This window comes from Parasteatoda tepidariorum, chromosome 1 (genome assembly GCF_043381705.1).
Source record: "Parasteatoda tepidariorum isolate YZ-2023 chromosome 1, CAS_Ptep_4.0, whole genome shotgun sequence".
NCBI classification, from domain to species: domain Eukaryota; kingdom Metazoa; phylum Arthropoda; class Arachnida; order Araneae; family Theridiidae; genus Parasteatoda; species Parasteatoda tepidariorum.
Genome location: NC_092204.1, coordinates 39,615,987 through 39,633,729, shown reverse-complemented (window position 1 = coordinate 39,633,729; position 17,743 = coordinate 39,615,987). Strand labels below are relative to the sequence as shown.

At 29.4% G+C, this 17,743-nt stretch overlaps 2 protein-coding genes across 3 annotated transcripts in view; one reads left to right on the top strand and one right to left on the bottom strand.

Annotated features, from left to right (window-relative positions):
* LOC107447030 (intraflagellar transport protein 81 homolog) overlaps window positions 1-14,025 on the bottom strand; it is a 33,876-nt gene extending 19,851 nt beyond the window's left edge. The window contains exons 1-3 of one of the 2 annotated variants that reach the window (XM_043038959.2): window positions 13,999-14,025; window positions 3,655-3,804; window positions 2,366-2,466 (exon numbers count right to left, since the gene is read on the bottom strand). In XM_043038959.2, coding sequence (XP_042894893.1) covers window positions 2,366-2,466; window positions 3,655-3,804; window positions 13,999-14,010 — 263 coding nt within the window. In that variant the 5' untranslated portion in view covers window positions 14,011-14,025. Of the gene's footprint in view, window positions 1-2,365; window positions 2,467-3,654; window positions 3,805-3,941; window positions 4,046-13,998 lie in introns of those variants that run through there. The other variant, XM_016061846.3, reaches the window with a different exon arrangement.
* Window positions 4,200-12,968, top strand: LOC107447038 (Signal peptidase complex subunit Spase25). The gene is made up of 5 exons (XM_071178982.1): window positions 4,200-4,362; window positions 6,282-6,362; window positions 6,429-6,593; window positions 8,969-9,099; window positions 12,717-12,968. The coding sequence occupies exons 1-5, from the start codon at window positions 4,321-4,323 to the stop codon at window positions 12,901-12,903; spliced, it is 606 nt and encodes a 201-aa protein (XP_071035083.1). The 5' UTR covers window positions 4,200-4,320; the 3' UTR covers window positions 12,904-12,968.
* Window positions 14,026-17,743: the final 3,718 nt, after the last annotated feature.

Here is a 17,743-nt window from a genome sequence, read left to right as displayed (position 1 = left end):
ACAGTTGTGGAAATTAAGTAATTTCTCTGAAAGAGATTATATATAATTTAGAATAAAAACTTAAAAACAATATTGTTCTTCATGTTTATTATATCTTTGGTATCATATTCTCAATATGAAATTTTGTCAAAATTTTTTTTCATAAATTGACAATTTCTCCTTCACAAAGAATTTCCTAAATTAAAATTATACAAAAAAGAAAAAAAAAGGAACACATAAGTGTAGAACATTCTTTGTATCTTTATCGAAGTTTTATATGGATAATAAATGGATGTTATTGAGGATACTACAGGGTAACAAAAAATTATAGGGATCATTTTTGAATGTTTTTATTTCCAAAATTTATTACATAAATTCAGCGATGTTTCTCAATATGTCGACCTCCGGCATAATAGATTTGTCTACAACGCTTTGGCCATGATTTTAAAGCCCGCAAAATTATTTCCTGGGGGATTTTCCTCACCTCTTCTCTAATAGCTCTTTGAAGGCCTCTCAATGTAGAAAATCTTTTCTTATTCAGTTTGTTTTTCAGATGTCCCCATAGGAAATAGTCGCATGGTGAAGCATCAGGACTGTTTGGAATCCATTGTTCTGGTCTCAGGAATTTCACTTGCTGATCTGTTAGGAATTTCTGGGTGACCTTAGATGCATGCGATGGGGCAGAGTCCTGATGGAACACAGCATCACTATTAGAGTACAATCTGCAGTAATCATCCTTAAAAAAGGGCTTTAATATCTTCTGTATGGAATACTCAAAATTTATTTTGGGCCCCAGGTTTCACAAACCGAGGTTTGGTCACACCATGGGCGGATATGCCCATCCAAACCATTACGCCTTTGACATGAGGCACCGTGGTTGATGGTGTCAAGTCTCGCCTGTTCTGTCCACGGCTAAGATATTGAACTTTAGATTTAGCATTGGTATCAGATAGATAGATCCAAGCTTCATCAGTTGTAATGAACTTTCGCCATCTGTCCTTACAGAGAAGCTTGTAGAGAGGCCATAAGCGTTGCCTCCTAATCTGCACCGATCTCTCACTTAAATGATGACATTTAGGTTTTTTATGGCATTTTTTCTTCAACTTTTGTTTTAGTTGATAGCTTACAACTTGCTGACTCCCGTTAAGAGCTTTAGCCATGCTTGTCTGTGTTGGAGGATCCGGTTTTGATGTCATCTTATCAAGCTTCTGCAAATCTGATTTCTTCAATTTGCTTGACCGTCCACTTCTTTTTGGTTTTGCATTATTTTGCATCGATCCAAGTTTTGAATTCTTGATGCGACTGATATGGCTGAGTGAAATCGCAATACCTTTCTTTTTAAAATGGGTTTCTATAATCTTGTGGCTCCATCGAAGTTCTAAAAATGCTTGTACTTGACCAATTAGCTTTTTGTCAAATTTCTTCAAAAGCATTTTTGTGATTTTATGAAATAGTAATGCAATTGAAAGTCAAATAGTAGAGCTTTAGATCAGTATGGTATATATGTAAAAAGGTTTTAAAACTTTAGTGGTAGATAACCACAAAAGTGATCCCTATAATTTTTTGTTACCCTGTATACATGAATGTAATATTTTAAAGATAAAATCAATTATTTGAGTTCAACTTTATAATTACATCCAAATACTTGTTTTTCTTTCATTTTTGTGAAAGATAGAAAATATCACAACATACATGTAGTACCAGTAAGAAACATAAATTTAATGGTGTAAAAAAATTTATCTCAAAAATAAAACTTCAGAAAACTTTATATACTAAACAGTTGATGTTCGTTTTTAAAATATTGTCATTTGCAAACATTACAGAACATAAAATATTATTTCTTTTTGAAAGCTTAACATTTATTATTTTTTAAATTAAAATAACAATGAATATTCATTATTATTCATAGAATGCAAGATATATGAAGAAAAAAAATTTGATCATATAACTTAACTCTCTGAGCATTAGTTCTCACTTTTCTTAAACTTAAACTGGTCGTTTTATAACCACAAAAAAAAAAGAAATAATAATAATAATAATGTGTTACTTAGTTGGAAAGCTACGTAGTAAAAAAATTTCATTCGATTTTGCCCAGAGTCATAATGCTTAGAAGATTAAATGATAGTGTTATATTTAATCCCACCAACAACAGTGGACTGCAGCTTACCATAATGGTGAATAGGACTCCCTAATTAGAAAAATTTAATCTATAAAATAAGACCACCTGCAATTATAATAACACAAGCAATTGAGTAAAAAGATAACTAAATCTTTCTACTCAATTCCTCAAAACAGCTCCAGTTAAATATGTGTAATAATGTGGCAAATATGTTAACTTATTTTCTTAGCAAAATAGAAATCATTAAAAGAAAATAACATATCTTACATGTCAACAGTATCAGGAGGTTTGTATTTCAAAACTCTCAGGAAATTCAAGTTCTTAAGAACCATTTGTTCTGGATCCTCTGCTCTAACATCAGCTTTCAACTGAAAATCCCAGAAAATTTTTAATAAATAATTAAATTGTAAACTAAAGTAAAAATAAAAGAAAACTATTATATAACTAGTAACGAAGAGGAAAAAAATACAATTTTTATATAAAGTTTGACATAAAACTATAATTTGTAATAAATTCTACTTGTATAAAGATTGCTAAAATCATTGAAAATGACATTTCTGCATCTTTCAAATCTTTCTTACATTACAAAATACAATAACAATTTTAAAACTTAACTTATACACATAAAATATTGTTACTTTGTCTTTTCAAACTCTTTCATTATGTTCAGATAAATTTCTTAACACAAGTTATTTATTTAATTTATTTGTAGATAATAATTTTACTCCAATTATATATAGTAAATAAAATAGCCAACATTGTTCTAAATGGATTTATACTATAATAAAGTAATTTAATATACAGAAGAATTTGGATTAGAAGATTTGGTTAGAATTCAACTACAGGGGAGGATTAAAAAATGAATTAATATGTATTGAATTTATATATAAGTTTATAAATGAATTATATTACATATGAATTTTATATTGGATTTATATTACACAGATAAATAAATTAAATAAAAGAACCCCAATTATCTGATAACCAACACTTTGGCTAAATGACATCCTTTCTTACATACATAAAAGCTTCTTGACACTCAATTTATCATTACAGCTAATGTTACACAATTATCGTTCCATTTTTCACCTTTGTGACCTTACATTAAATTTCATATTCAATTTCATCGAATTACTACTGTGAAAATTATTTTAAAATTCGATTGCTAGAAAACGACACATTAACAGGAAAGAAAAATTATCAATCATCCTTTTTTCATAATAATGTGTTGCTATTTACGATAGAAAAATAAAACAAGTCTAAGGATTTTATGAAAGTTTATTGTACATATTATTTGCTTTGAGTAAATTTACTCATACTTTAATGCTTATACACTTAGAATAGTTTTAAAAAGGTACCCAAATAATCTATTTGTTTTGAATTACCGACACACCCGTCATTTTATTAAATACCATGCCCCTTCCTCGCTTTACTTACAAGCCCATTCGACTGTTTCAGGCAGCTAAGCAAATTGTGAATCTAATTATCTTATTTAATGCAATTTTTTTTCTCCTGAAAAAACAAAAGAAATGAAATTTGAACCAATGATAACTTACTTTTGCATCAACTTCAGAAAAAACATCATTAAGAATTTGCAGCAAATTTTCCGATCTCAGCGAATCGAAGCTAATCAAATTATACTTCTTATTGAAGGGTTCTTTGTTGAGTTCTTGAATAATATACTTTATCTGTTCACTCATGTTTATCTATTAAAAAAATAGATTCATTCAGTTCAATTAATTTGACTTTCACACAATAAAAAATACAAAAAGTTTAAATTAATTTTATTAAACAACTCAGCGAAGAAAACTACCGAAACCGAAAGAGTTATAAATGGACTTACTTCTGAAGTTATTCAAATACACTCTTTTTTAACTATGACATTACCATGTTTATATTATCTGTTGTGAAGTCGTGTTGCTATGACAACTAAACAATTTCAGGTATAGTTAAATAAACAGTTAAATTTCATTCCAGTAATAATATAGTTTTGAAGAAATATGTTTGGAATTAAAAAGGATGACATTAAGTTTAAACTATTCAAAAACATGAGGAGAAAAATGCGAAAATAAATTGATTCAAAAAATAAATTAATTAATTAATGATCTATCAGTCTTACTCACAGTGAAAGGAAATGAAAAGAAGAACTTCGCGTCATAACATTTCACTCCTAATATTTTCGGTTTTAAAATTTTTTAAATATTACTAGGATTTCTGACAGTATGGTTTTGAAAAAAGCTGATATAGATAATGACTCTTCTAATGTAATTTTTTATATTTATGTATTTTAATATGTGCTATAATATTCTTTGAAGCTTGTTTGCCTTAATTCAAAATTTGTTAATATACGTGTACTTGTCAAACTGTATGATCTAATTTCACATGGAATTGTTATAAAGAAGTTGAATTCTTAGAAGCATAAATTAATTATTATACTTTCTAAAATTTAATTAATATCAATATCTACAGTTCTCTTTATTATAATTTTTTGATCTTTATTAATAGAGCCGGTTCAAATTTTTGGAAATCACTGTTTTGAAACAATATTTATCTGAGCCCTAAAAATCAATAACACAATTTGCTTTTTCCATTTAAGCATAATAAACTTATTACATTATTTAGAATATTACATGTTGTAAAATTTGCAGTACTGTCGAACTCGTTTAAAATGTAAACATAGGGTCTAAGATAAAACAACAGTCAGCCGAAATTATGTACAAAAATAAACTGGAATGTGTAACAACTAGAGTTGCATTACTGTTATGAACTAGAACATTTAAAGCTTGAAATTCTCTGTTTTTAAATTGTGTTGAAAGTGTAGTATTTAAACCATATTTTCTGTAAATATTGACATTTTTTTCATTGATTGAAAAAAATTGATGTTTCCCCTTCATCAAAGATTTGTTTTGATTAGGCAAACACTGTAGTAGATATCAAATATTTTGCTTTTGTATGAGGCATATGATTCACAAAAATTTGGTCAAGTGTGTATATGGTTCTTGACTAAACATAAGCAGATGCAGAATCTAATCAATAGTCTGTTAAGCAACATCTTATTTTAGTCACAACCATGACCATCAAGGATTCTTTATTCATCTGTTGTTGCACTTTAATAGCCATATGATTGTGTAATTGTTCAAATGTGAAACAGTATTGTTTGACATCATTCCTTGTTAACATGAAAAGCAATTATTACAAACCCTCTTAGGTCCTTAGTCATATGATTAACCCTCATGAGAGGAGAAAAAACAGATTTTGATTAACATAATTTCATACTTATAATTTCAGTCTCTCTTTCATTGGTTTCACAATGAAAAAAACCCCATCAAATAGGGATGTAACGACACCAAATATTCGGCCAAATCATATGCTGCTGTAAACCAATTTATAAGACCGCATGAAATTGCATTTAAATCATCACAAATAAAGTGTTATGTGATAAGGTTATTAGGAAAGTATGTCGTTTGAAATTCATGTCTTGTAACAATGTATGTAAAGAAATCAAGATTATAAAAACTGGAAATCTAAAGCAATAACTGTTAGATAAATAATTAAGAAAAACATGCATAGATGTTATAAGATCTAGGGTTTCAAAGATGTACATATTTAAATCTGTGATTTGATAAAATTCTGGCACTTTCTTCTTGAGCACATAATTTCAATCCCAAATACTTTCGATGCTGATGCAGCATATTAGCTTGCAAATGATAATCAGTAACTGCCTGTTAATTCAGTTTACTTATACAAAATGTCATTAATCAATTACTTGAACAAATATAGACTTTTTTTTAGTGTTTACCGGTTATAACCAGTTTCTGCCGGCAAAAAGCCAATCCTGGTCAAATAACAGCTAAATTTTGTTTAAAGACAAGGGTGTCCCTGACAATTCTAAGCCTAGGGTACCTGTATTTTTAGGTCAGGCCATTAGGCCAGGATTGCTCTTAAAAAACCTAATGGCAAGACTGTGAATTAATAATCTAATCATCTTAAATTAAGAGCATTAAAAAGGCTAATATGCTTGTATAATGATATTGCAATGAAATATCAAAATTTTAAAAATCACATGGAAATACATAAAATTAGCTTCCAAAAACCATGTGAATATAAGGTGGAATCAAACATATATATATATTTAAATTTGAGTTTAAATATTTTATGAAGTATATATATTTTTTCTTTTTAGGCTGCAGATGAGAAGCCTATCAAAGTTGATAAATGGGATGGCTCAGCTGTCAAAAACGCTCTTGATGATGCTGTTAAAAAGGTATGTGATTATATTTTAAAGAATAAAAACTTCAATTTGAATTCTAATAATATTTTTGTTGTGTAGGTCTTCACTGAAAAATTAAAATATGTAGAATGTCATAAATTAATGGATGGTCGCTTAGCTATATCTGGAATTGCTGTTGGTGCTGCCATGTTTGCTCTACTCTGGGATTATCTTCATCCATTCCCTGAATCAAAACCAGTATTAATCACTTGTGTGGTTTCATATCCTTTCTTTTAAAAAAAACATAAAAATATCTGAATCAATTTTTGTACTTTAATGAAAATAGTTATTTCGAACTTTTATCTATCTGTGTTTGGTATTTTATGCAGCAAACTTGTATACCATTATTTCATTCGACTATCTCTGGGATATCTATCATTATTATTATTATTATTTTTTTTAAATTTCATTTTTGCACTTGGAAGTTCAGGAATTGTAGTGTAATGAAATATAGTACTTACATGCACCTTTTAATTTTAAATCAGCATAATGTAAAGCTTTAATGTAGTCATAATTTTCTATCTCTGGGATATCTATTATTATTATTATTTTTTTAATTTCATTTTTGCTCTTGGAAGTTCAGGAATTGTAGTGTAATGAAATATAGTACTTACATGCACCTTTTAATTTTAAATCAGCATAATGTAAAGCTTTAATGTAGTCATAATTTTCTATCTCTGGGATATCTATTATTATTATTATTTTTTTAATTTCATTTTTGCTCTTGGAAGTTCAGGAATTGTAGTGTAATGAAATATAGTACTTACATGCACCTTTTAATTTTAAATCAGCATAATGTAAAGCTTTAATGTAGTCATAATTTTCTATCTCTGGGATATCTATTATTATTATTATTTTTTTAATTTCATTTTTGCTCTTGGAAGTTCAGGAATTGTAGTGTAATGAAATATAGTACTTACATGCACCTTTTAATTTTAAATCAGCATAATGTAAAGCTTTGATGTAGTCATGATTTTTGAAATGTGAACTTAAACTATAATTATATATGGAAGCAGGGAAGCTTATACTTTTATGTTTAGATATTTTTTAATAAATTTAAATAAACAGAAAATGAAAATGAAATTATGTGATAAATGTTCAAGGTCTTGTATGTTAAACTAAAGCATTTTTAGGATATTAGTAAAATACAGTAAATCTTAGCTAACAGGTTATGTACAAAAATGTTGTTTAAAATAAACATACTGGTATGAGATCCAACTGTTGTGTTATTATATTTACACATTCACTTCTACAATTTACGATGTCTTGGGATATTCATCCACTTTTAGATGCACCTGGATAATTATTTTTGAAAAAATTATCCGCACATGCCCTGTATAAAGCAACTACTTCAATTACTCTTATCTGGCGCAGTTTTTATTATTATTTTTTTAATTTTAAAGCAATAATTTAACGCTTTGTATAATAACGCTTTGTTTAATTTTTTTTAAATATTTAAGCTATAGTAAAAGTGGCACTAGACCTAGTGTATATTTCGGACATTAACCAAAGGTCTAGTCATACTAGATCTGGTTAAGTGCCATTGCCTGGTATACCCTACACTGATGTTTTTTTAAGGTTAAGTGCCACTGCCCGGTATACATTTGCCCGGTATACCCTACACTGATGTTTTTTTAAGGTTAAGTGCCACTGCCCGGTATACATTTGCCCGGTATACCCTACACTGATGTTTTTTTAAGGTCAAGTGCCATTGCCCGGTATATATTTGCCCGATACTCCAAACACTGATGTTTGTTCTAATCTATCGTCAGTAAGTATTAAAATATCGAATAAATGTAATTATATCCACGAATAAATTAATATAAAATCGGATGTAATAAATATTTCGGACATTCACCAAAGCGACTAATTTGATTGTCAACATTCACCGGTGAAAGCCAACAACCACCGATTTTGGTCATTCACAGTAACATGCACATCATTTACATAATAACCTCATCAGGACGATTATTTCATACTTTGCCTAAATAGCATCCGGCATTTCAAAAAATAAAAATAATTGGTTTTGTTGGCGATGATCTCGTAAGGCGATAAAGAATCATGCATAGTACAGGTAAGGAAGATATTAACCTCGAAGGAAAAGTGGATGAATACCCCAAGGAATCACAATTTACTGCTTCATGTTAGAATTATTTTTTTTTTGTCATATGTTTTTTAGAGGACTTGGTTAAGTACATTCAGTTGTAGTCCTTTTTTTTATAGGTTCTGTGATAATCTGTATTTACTTTAATAACCTAAATTAACTTTATGATATACATTGAAAAGGTAAACTAAAATAACATTTCCATGATACTGTATTATCTGACATTGATGTTCCTTATTTTATTTTTAACATTAATAAAGTATATAGATAAGTAATTATTTTTCTTACTTTTTTTTTTTTGTTATTATATACAAACCTAGTGACTCAATTTGACATTTACAACTATGGCTCTTCTGCCCTGCATTTTTGGTAGTAGATAATATGGAAGTTCCATGTAATGAGTGCTTTCTGTGCATAAATATTTCAGATAGACTGACACATATTCATTTTATGAGAGTGAGTCATTCTGAACTTTTTCTTAACTATTAATACATATTTCATCTTGATGGGCTTACTAACATTGTACACCACGTTTTTGGAAAAAGGAATATTTCTAGTTGCTGTGGATAAGGACCCAACTGGAATAGACCCTGACAGCACTTGGACGGCAAGCTCTTCATTGAAAAGGTTTCTATAATGATATAACTTTTTTTTTCAATTTATTTCTTAAAAGTGTTTAAATTTAAAATATATACTAAAAATGAAATAAAAAGTAATAATTATTAGTATGTTGGGCCAAGCATATAAGTAGGATCCCAATATATATTATTTTATAATAAAATATTGTTTTGATTTTTAAATTGGAAAATTTCTTAATAATTCCTTATTTATGAACAGAAAATATCAATATTTTTTTTAATTTTTTATGAATCATTATATATAAAATTTTTAATGTTAGAAGCTTCCTTAGAATAAAAACTTTGTTAAAGATGGAATTTAATTATTTTAAATGAAACCTAATTCAAATAACTAAAAAAACTAAAACTATTTGAGAAACATTGCAACCAAAGTTTATTGAAATATTTTTTTTAAATTATTATTCAATTTTGAAGTTAGATTTTTTTAAATATTTTTTAAAGTAACTTATATTTTATTAAACAACATTAAAAAATAAACTAAATAAGGCTAAAAATAATTATTACCTGAAACATTTAAAGGAACTACAAATAGAAAAGCAACGATAAAAAATAATAAATCAATTAAATTTTTAAAAAATGCTGGAAAAATGCCTCATTTTAAAGAAAATGATAATAATCTCCAACAAAATATCACCAATACTCATTTTACTTCAAACTCCACATTTTTTTCAACCAATAGGAACTTCATGAAGTACTTAACATGTTACCGAAATTATTTTTTCTACTACTGAAGAAGTTTTAAAAGTACTTAAAAATCTAAATTGTAAAAAGAGTTGCGGATATGATGAAATAGATATAAAAACAATAAAATTCTTGCAAAATATCATGTTGTTACTCTAACTTGTTTTATGTAATACTTACTTCTGGATAGCATATATTTCCAAATATTTTATGAACATGAACCTTTACTCCAATTTACGAAAAAGTAACATAAGTGATTTGTCTAACTATAGACTAATTTCTGTTTAAGTACTTCTATCTAAAATCCTTGAAAAGCTAATGTACAAGAAATTACTTTCTTACTTGAATCATATTAACTTCATATCTAAAAATCAGTACAGATTTCTTAATGCCCTAAATACCGATAGCGCATTAATAGAGTTTGCAAATTTCATTTACAACATGACGAACAAAAATAATTTTACCTTAGCTGTATTTTTAGGTATTTCGAAAGTTTTTGATTTAGTTGATCACGAAATATATAAACAAATTAAAATTTTTATGTATACAAAATATATCCCACAACTTTGTTAAATCCTATTTATCTAACCGAAAATCAATAGTTATATTAATAGTTTATGTAAACCAAGGGGTGTTTCATGGTTCAATTTTAGGACCATCACTATTTCTTATTTTTATTAAGGAATTTTGTAACTTAAAAATAAATGGTGAAATCATAACTTCTATGTATGACACAACACTTTTATACTCGTCAAACAATTTAAAAAGCCTAGAAAGTGAAATTAATGATAATCTTTGAGACCAAGACTGGTTTATTGATAATTCTTTGAACTTAAATATCGATAAAACAAAATTTATATTGTTCCTACTCACTAATAACAATGAAATAGACCTTAATATAACTTTTCATTTCAATACACGCTTAAAAGATTTAAGCTGCAAATGTAAGAAATTAGAATTCGTGACCAAGATAAAATACTTGTGTATACATATTGATTCAAACTTAAATTGAAAATGCTTGTAAATTACATAATAGAGCCGTGATGGCTCTGTGGATAGAGCATTTGCCTTCAAATACTGTGAACTGGGTTCGAATCCTGGTAATGGCTGGTTGATACGAATACTGCATCCAGCTTGCACCGACCACAATGCTGATGTAAAATATCCTCAGTGGTAGACGTATCATGAGTTAGTCTCCTTACCGTCAGGCTGACTGTGGGAGGTTTTTGTGATTTTCCTCTCCTTGTAACGTAAGTGCGGGTTAGTTCCATCAAAAAGTCCTCCACGAAAGGAAATTTCTCCCAATACTTGATTCAGGAGTTCCCTTGTCTTCTGGATTGGGTTCAAAATTACAAGGCTACAGAGTTGAATATTAGTTGTCGTAAACCCAAAAATTGGGTTAACTGTTCAATGACGGTTATAAAAAATTTAAAATTATAAAATAAAATTACATAATAAGAAAATAAAGATTTATCTTGAGCAGATTCTATGTAAAATTCAAAGTATTTCTTCTAACTTTATGTTAAGGATAAGTACTCTCTTAAATTTATTATGGCTTATCAGTTAAAAGTGGGGATTAAACTACTGACATAAATAAATATGTAATATTAAAGACAAATTTATTAAATTCTTACTAAATAAAATGAACAAATTATCCCAAAGCACTACCAGTTACTCACCATATTACCAGTCTGTAATTTGTTATTTTACAAACTATAACTACATCTTTACAGAAACCCTAATCTTTGTAACTAAAAAGACAAAACTAGCATGAAAAGACTCAACCAAATTTCTTTCATGTGCAAGCCTGACAAGAACATTTTTTAATCAATCTTTTCTATATTCATTGTCAAAATGTTTTAGTGTATTCCCTGCTAAATTCACAATGCAATTAACTTAAATAATATTAAAAAACTCTTAAGAAATTTTAATTTTTTTCTACCTAATTCTAAAGATATTTTCTTATAGTAATTCTATATAACCTCAATCTTTCATATATTTTTTTCCATAGTTATAATGTTGAGATTTTATGACTGAAAATTTTAACTTGCTTTATGCCACTCTTCAAGCTTTAAATTTTATATTTGCTTTTTGTTAATTTTTTGTTTCCATTCATATGTGTATGTTTTTTTATTGTTTTGTTTTATTTGTCATAACTCATAATCTATACAGTGATTCGGCTTAAGCATTTTAGCGTGACAAAAATCCCAAAAATTGTGGGGGACTTAATTTTAATTTCGTTTGATTCTGTGTAATATTCTTTGCTGGTTCATATAGGCACCTAAAAAGATATAAGCACAAAACTGTATTTTTTGTACATAAAGTTTAAAACTTTTTTGTTATCAACTTTATTTTGATCACATTTGATGTACTAGTGAAAAGAAATAAGAGATGATATACCCTATTGTCTAGATGAGTTGTCATACTTTTAAATAAGTTTAATTGAAAATTCTATACTTTTACATTTCTTACTTTTTAAGCCCCTTATAACTTATTAACTATTAGTCCCATTGACTTGATTTTGATGCCATTTGATTCAGCATAGAAATATACATAGGGAATGTATATTTGCCTCAAATGTCTATGTAGTAAATTTCAGTCCTTCTCTCTTTTTTACCCCCTCTCTTCCTCAGTAAATTAAAGATAGTATTTAATACCTAAGGAATAGGATCTAGGATTAAATCCCAGCTTTTAATGCAATTTTCAATTTTTAACTAATTACTTCAATGTTCGACTAAGAACGAGCCTATTTCTAAAGGTTCTTTTTCTTCACCGGATATATTTCAAGTTATTAAAATATAATGTTACATTTTCTGAATCATTCATAATTTTGTATAGTTATTACTTTAAAGTACTCTCAATTAATATAAGATGACTTGACTTTTTGGTAATATTTTAAAGGTTGCTTTCATTGTTTATTTTTAGATTTGATGATATGTACCACCTATATATTACATACAAGGATGGTGTCACAAAAAAGACTAGAGAAGCGGAATTGGAAAAATCTATTAGTTCTTGGTTTGATGTCAATGGAACTCTTTTACCAGATCTATTTGAGCCTGAAGTATCAAAGTTGCATTCCTCTTTATTAAATGAAAAGAAGAAGAAATGATTTTAAATTTGCTTTTGTAATATTTTATTTACTTAATTTGTTATTAAAATTATTTCCAAAAACAATTTTATTGCTTCTGTCTTTTCATTGTCTGCTCTAAATCTTTTGAACAAAATGTGTTTTAAACAAAAAATGTATTAACCAACATATGAATAACAAAAAATTCCTAAAAGGTTTTAAAACTGTTTTGCTTTAAAGCCTTAATTGGTGTACATTGTTTTGTACAAAAACCTCGGAGGAAAAAAAATGGGGGGGGGGTCTAAAACAAATTCAACTTCTATATTTTATTATTAATGATTTTAGATATCATTGTTTTTAATGTTAGGCTTCGTGAAATAAATAACTATGAAGCTATAATTAATCTAAATTGTGATAGCAATTATAAACTATTTAAGATAATTCTTGTAATAATTTGTTTCTTTTTAAAAAGAGTTTCTTCCCCATTTAGCGAACCAAATTTTTTTTTACCCAATGCTATAAAACTTATTTGTCCAAAGATAATTCGATATAGAGTCATTCTTAAACTTAGTAATGGTAAAAAAAAAAGTTTGTATTTTTAAAGTATGTATTTCTAAACTTGATTTTTGAATGAAAATGATCCAGAACATTAAAGAAATCAATTGAGCAGCTCTTGCTTTTTAAAACATGATTTTCATAAAATTTTTCGCTTGTAAACTAATCATCTGATTTTGTTCAACTTTTTTTGCACTCACATTTCCTATGGCAGTTTTAACTTGATTTCATAAAAAAAACGTGTTCATAATTAATGAAATATTCTTCGCATGCATTAAATTTCTGTTTGCTTATATTGTTATCATTAATTGTTAGACAGAATATTTTGCCCACAATCCGAGTTTAATAAGTCAAAAATTAAGAACTTATTCAAAAATATTTCAACATGCAATTAAGTTGCTAAGTGAGCTATTATATTTTTAATTAAATCTGATAAGATCGGAAAAGAGCTTCTGCTAGTTGTGCTGATTTTGTCTAAAATGTTGAAAAAATAACATTTAACAAAAAACAAGTAACAAAAAATCTGAAAATCAATTGGCAAAAAAAAAAAAATAATAATTAGTAAGCATTAAAAAAGGATACCGATTGTTTCATTTTTTGCTGATAAGGTAAGGAATAATATGAGTAAAACTTGCGTGCGATACGAAATTCCTTTTTTTCGTCAAATATCTTTTGTAAAATGAAGTCTGAGCCTCCAGACGTCCACTTTGGCTCACCTACACGAACTCGTCTCTTCGCGGTTCTCTGTTGGGGCCCTTTGCTGCCTTCTACAAATTTGCCCTTTAATCTACAACATTTTACTGTTATCAGTGTAAAGCGGGAGTGGTAGAAATAAGGGATACGTCGGAAACCCGGCTATATTTTCATTACCCGGTTATTACCTACTGACTCAATTTTAGGACCCGATACATTTCATTGTAACTGTCGATGAACAGCGAACTCAATTTTGAGTTTTAGACTACCAATGTTCCACTCCGCAGCCTTGTAATTCTAAAATCAATCCAGAAGACAAGTATTGGAGGGCAATTTACCTTCTTGGAGGAATTTTTGATCGAACTAATCCGCATTTGCGGTACATGGAGAGGAAAACCTCATACGGTTAGTTAGACTGCAAGGGGACTTTAACCAACACCTCCTAGAATAAGGAAGGCCTCAGCACGGATCAATTTAGTAGTCCGATGTGACGAAGTTAACTGCGCAGTTGATGAAAAATAAGAAAGATGTCATTACGTTCGGGGTACTAAGCTGCGCAGTGTTTGAAAATACGAAATATGTCATTACATTTGGACTACTAAAGGATATTTATGGTAACCCGTGCAGAGGCCTACTCTTTTCTAGGAGGTGTTGCTTTAACCCATTATCCTTCTACCACTGAGGGTATTTTTTACGTCAGCACTGTGGTAGGTGCAAGCCGAGTGCTGAATTCTTATCCACCTGGCTGGTCAATCAGCCATCGCTGTGATTTGAACCCGGGTGTGTAATATGAAATCATCATGCGATATCAGAACCCTTTAGCGATTTGGCGCAATTACATCACAAAGATGGAAAACTGAGCGTGTTACGATATTTCGAAAACAGTATACTGTTTTCGCTCAAGGTTATAACCTTGAGCAAAAACGTTAAAAAATTGTCTTACAGTAAATACTGAATCGTTTTTAATATGAATGCGTGAGCCGCGATTACTCGGGGGGATAGAGCTTTCGCCTTCCAATGGTGTGAACCAGGTTCAAATCCCAGCGATGGCTGGTAAATACGATTGCGAAGGTAGATTACGAAGAAAATCACTTCGAAATAAAAAAATAAAAAACATGGAAAACAATGAATGCATTGAAATAAGTTTCAGAAAAGAATGGTAGTTACATGCGAAACTATTTATTTTTAAAGCAAGAAGTAGAGGCTGCGCCACCGTGATGTCACTGACTGAAATCAGAAGCTCGGAGCGGGATGAGTCTCTTCAAAGGAGTGACCTAGCCGCGTTCTATTCACTCTTTAGCCCTGGTGAAAACCAGAATAAAAACCGGACATTAACTCGTCGCGATGCTGCTCATTAAAAAATGTATAAAATGTATTTTATTATCGATAATTAAAAATATCTTAATTAATTATCTGTTGTGTTTATGTCCCGCAGTGGACTGATCGTTAAGACACGGTTCCCAGCAGATCACCGAAGTCAAGCATCACTGGCTACGGTCAGTGTGCGGTTGGGTGACCACTTGGATCAGCCTGCGTAGGGACCGAGGGTGTGCGGTATTGGTCCTCGTTAAACNATCTTTTGAATGAAACAAAAATGTGCTAACAAACATATAAATAGCAAAAAATTCTTAATAGGTTTTTAAACTGTGTTGTGCATTGTTTTGCACAAAAACCTCCGAGGAAAAAAAAATGGGTGGGGTTCTAAGGCAAATTCAACTTCTATATTATATTATTAATGATTTTAGATATCATTGTTTTTAATATCTGGCTTTGTGAAATAAATAACTATGAAGCTATAATTAATCTAAATTAAGATAGCAATTATAAACTATTTAAAATAATTCTTGTAGTAATTTGTTTCTTTTCCAAAAGAGTTTCTTCGTCTTTTAACGAACCAAAAATTGTTTTTACCCAATGCTATAACACCTATTTGTCCAAAGATAATTCGATATAAAAATAATTCTTAAGCTTGATAATTGTAAAAAAAACTTCGTGATTTTTGAATGAAAATTATTCAGAACGTTTAAGAAATCGATCGAGCAGCTCTTTTATTATTTTTCATAACATTTTTCGCTCGTAAACGAATAATCTGATTTTGTTTAAATTTTCTTGCACTCACATTTCCTAAGGCAGTTTTAACTTGATTTCATAAATTTTCTTTTGATTTCATAAAAAAACGTATTCATAATTAATGAAACTTTCGTTGCATGCATTAAATACTGTTTGCTTTTATCGTTATGATTAATTAAATATTGGACATAATATTTTACCCACAATCTGAGTTTAATAAGTCAGAAACTAAGAACGCATTCAAAAATATTTCTACATGCAATTAAGTTGTGAAGTGGGCTATTACATTATTAATTAAATCGGAAAAGTGCTGCGAGTATAAATGTGCTGATTTCGTCTAAAACATTGAAAAAATAACATTATTATTATAACAGCAATATTCATATCAATATTTTCATTTTAAAAAAAACAAAAAATCTGAAAATCAATTGGCAAAATTAAGCAAAAAAAAATTAGTAAGCGTCAAAATAGGATAGTGATTGTTTCATTTCTTCTGATAAGGCAAGGAATAATATGAGTAAAGCTTGCGTACGATACGAAATTCCTTTTTTTTTATTATCAAATATCTCTTGTAAAATGAAGTCTGAGCCTCCAGAAATATTTAAAACCAGTTGCCTGCTGCTCCCACTTTGACTCCTTTTCGGCCTTCGACAGTTTTGCCCTCTAATCTACAGCATTTTACTGTTATAAGTGTAAAGTGGGAGTAGTAAAAATAAGGGATACATCGGAAACCCGACTAGATTTTCATTACCAGGTTATTACCTAGACTCAATTTTAGAGCCTGATACATCTCTATTATAATCGTCGTTGAGCAACAGACTCAATTTTGAGTTTACGACTACCAATGTTCCACTCCGCAGCCTTGTAATTTTAAACTCAATCCAGAAGACAAGGGAATTCTTAGTTTTCTTAGGGGGCAATTTGCCTTCGTGGAGGAATTTTTGATCGAACTAACCTGCATTTGCGTTACATGGAGAGGATAACCTCATAAGGTTAGTTTGACTGCAAGGGAACTTTAACCCATGATCCTTCTACCACTGAGGGTATTTTTTTACGTCAGCACTGTGGTAGGTGCGAGCCGAGTGCGGAATTCGTATCCACCTGGCTGGTCAATCAGCTATCGCTAGGATTTGAACCCGGGAGTGTAATATGAAATTATCATGCGATATCAGAACCCTTTGGCGACTTGGCACAATTACATCACATAGATGAAAAACTGAGCTTGTTACGATATTACGAAAAACAGTATACTGTTTTCGCTCAAGGTGGAAGATCCTGGTCTCCTCGATGTAACGCAAATGTGGGTTAGTTCCGTAAGAAAATCCTCCACGGAGGCAAATTTCTCCCAATACTTGATCCAGGAGTTCCCTTGTCTTCTGGATTGGGTTCAAAATTACAAGGCTTCGTAGTTGAACATTAGGAGTCGTAAACCTCAAAATTGGGTCGGCTGTTCAAGGACGGTTATAAAGTAAAATATGAATGCATAATTAACTTATGTTCTAAAATAATTTTGTTTTTAGATGTTTGTTTTTTTAGAAACAAAAATTTAATTAAATTAAATAAA

Bases quoted from the DNA above. Each gene is read 5' to 3' on its own strand.
- LOC107447038 (XM_071178982.1), top strand. From the start codon at position 4,321: ATGGTTTTGAAAAAAGCTGATATAGATAATGACTCTTCTAAT. The intron at 4,363-6,281 runs GTAATTTTTTAT...TTTTCTTTTTAG, and splicing joins TAGATAATGACTCTTCTAAT to GCTGCAGATGAGAAGCCTAT. The intron at 6,363-6,428 runs GTATGTGATTAT...TTTGTTGTGTAG, and splicing joins TTGATGATGCTGTTAAAAAG to GTCTTCACTGAAAAATTAAA.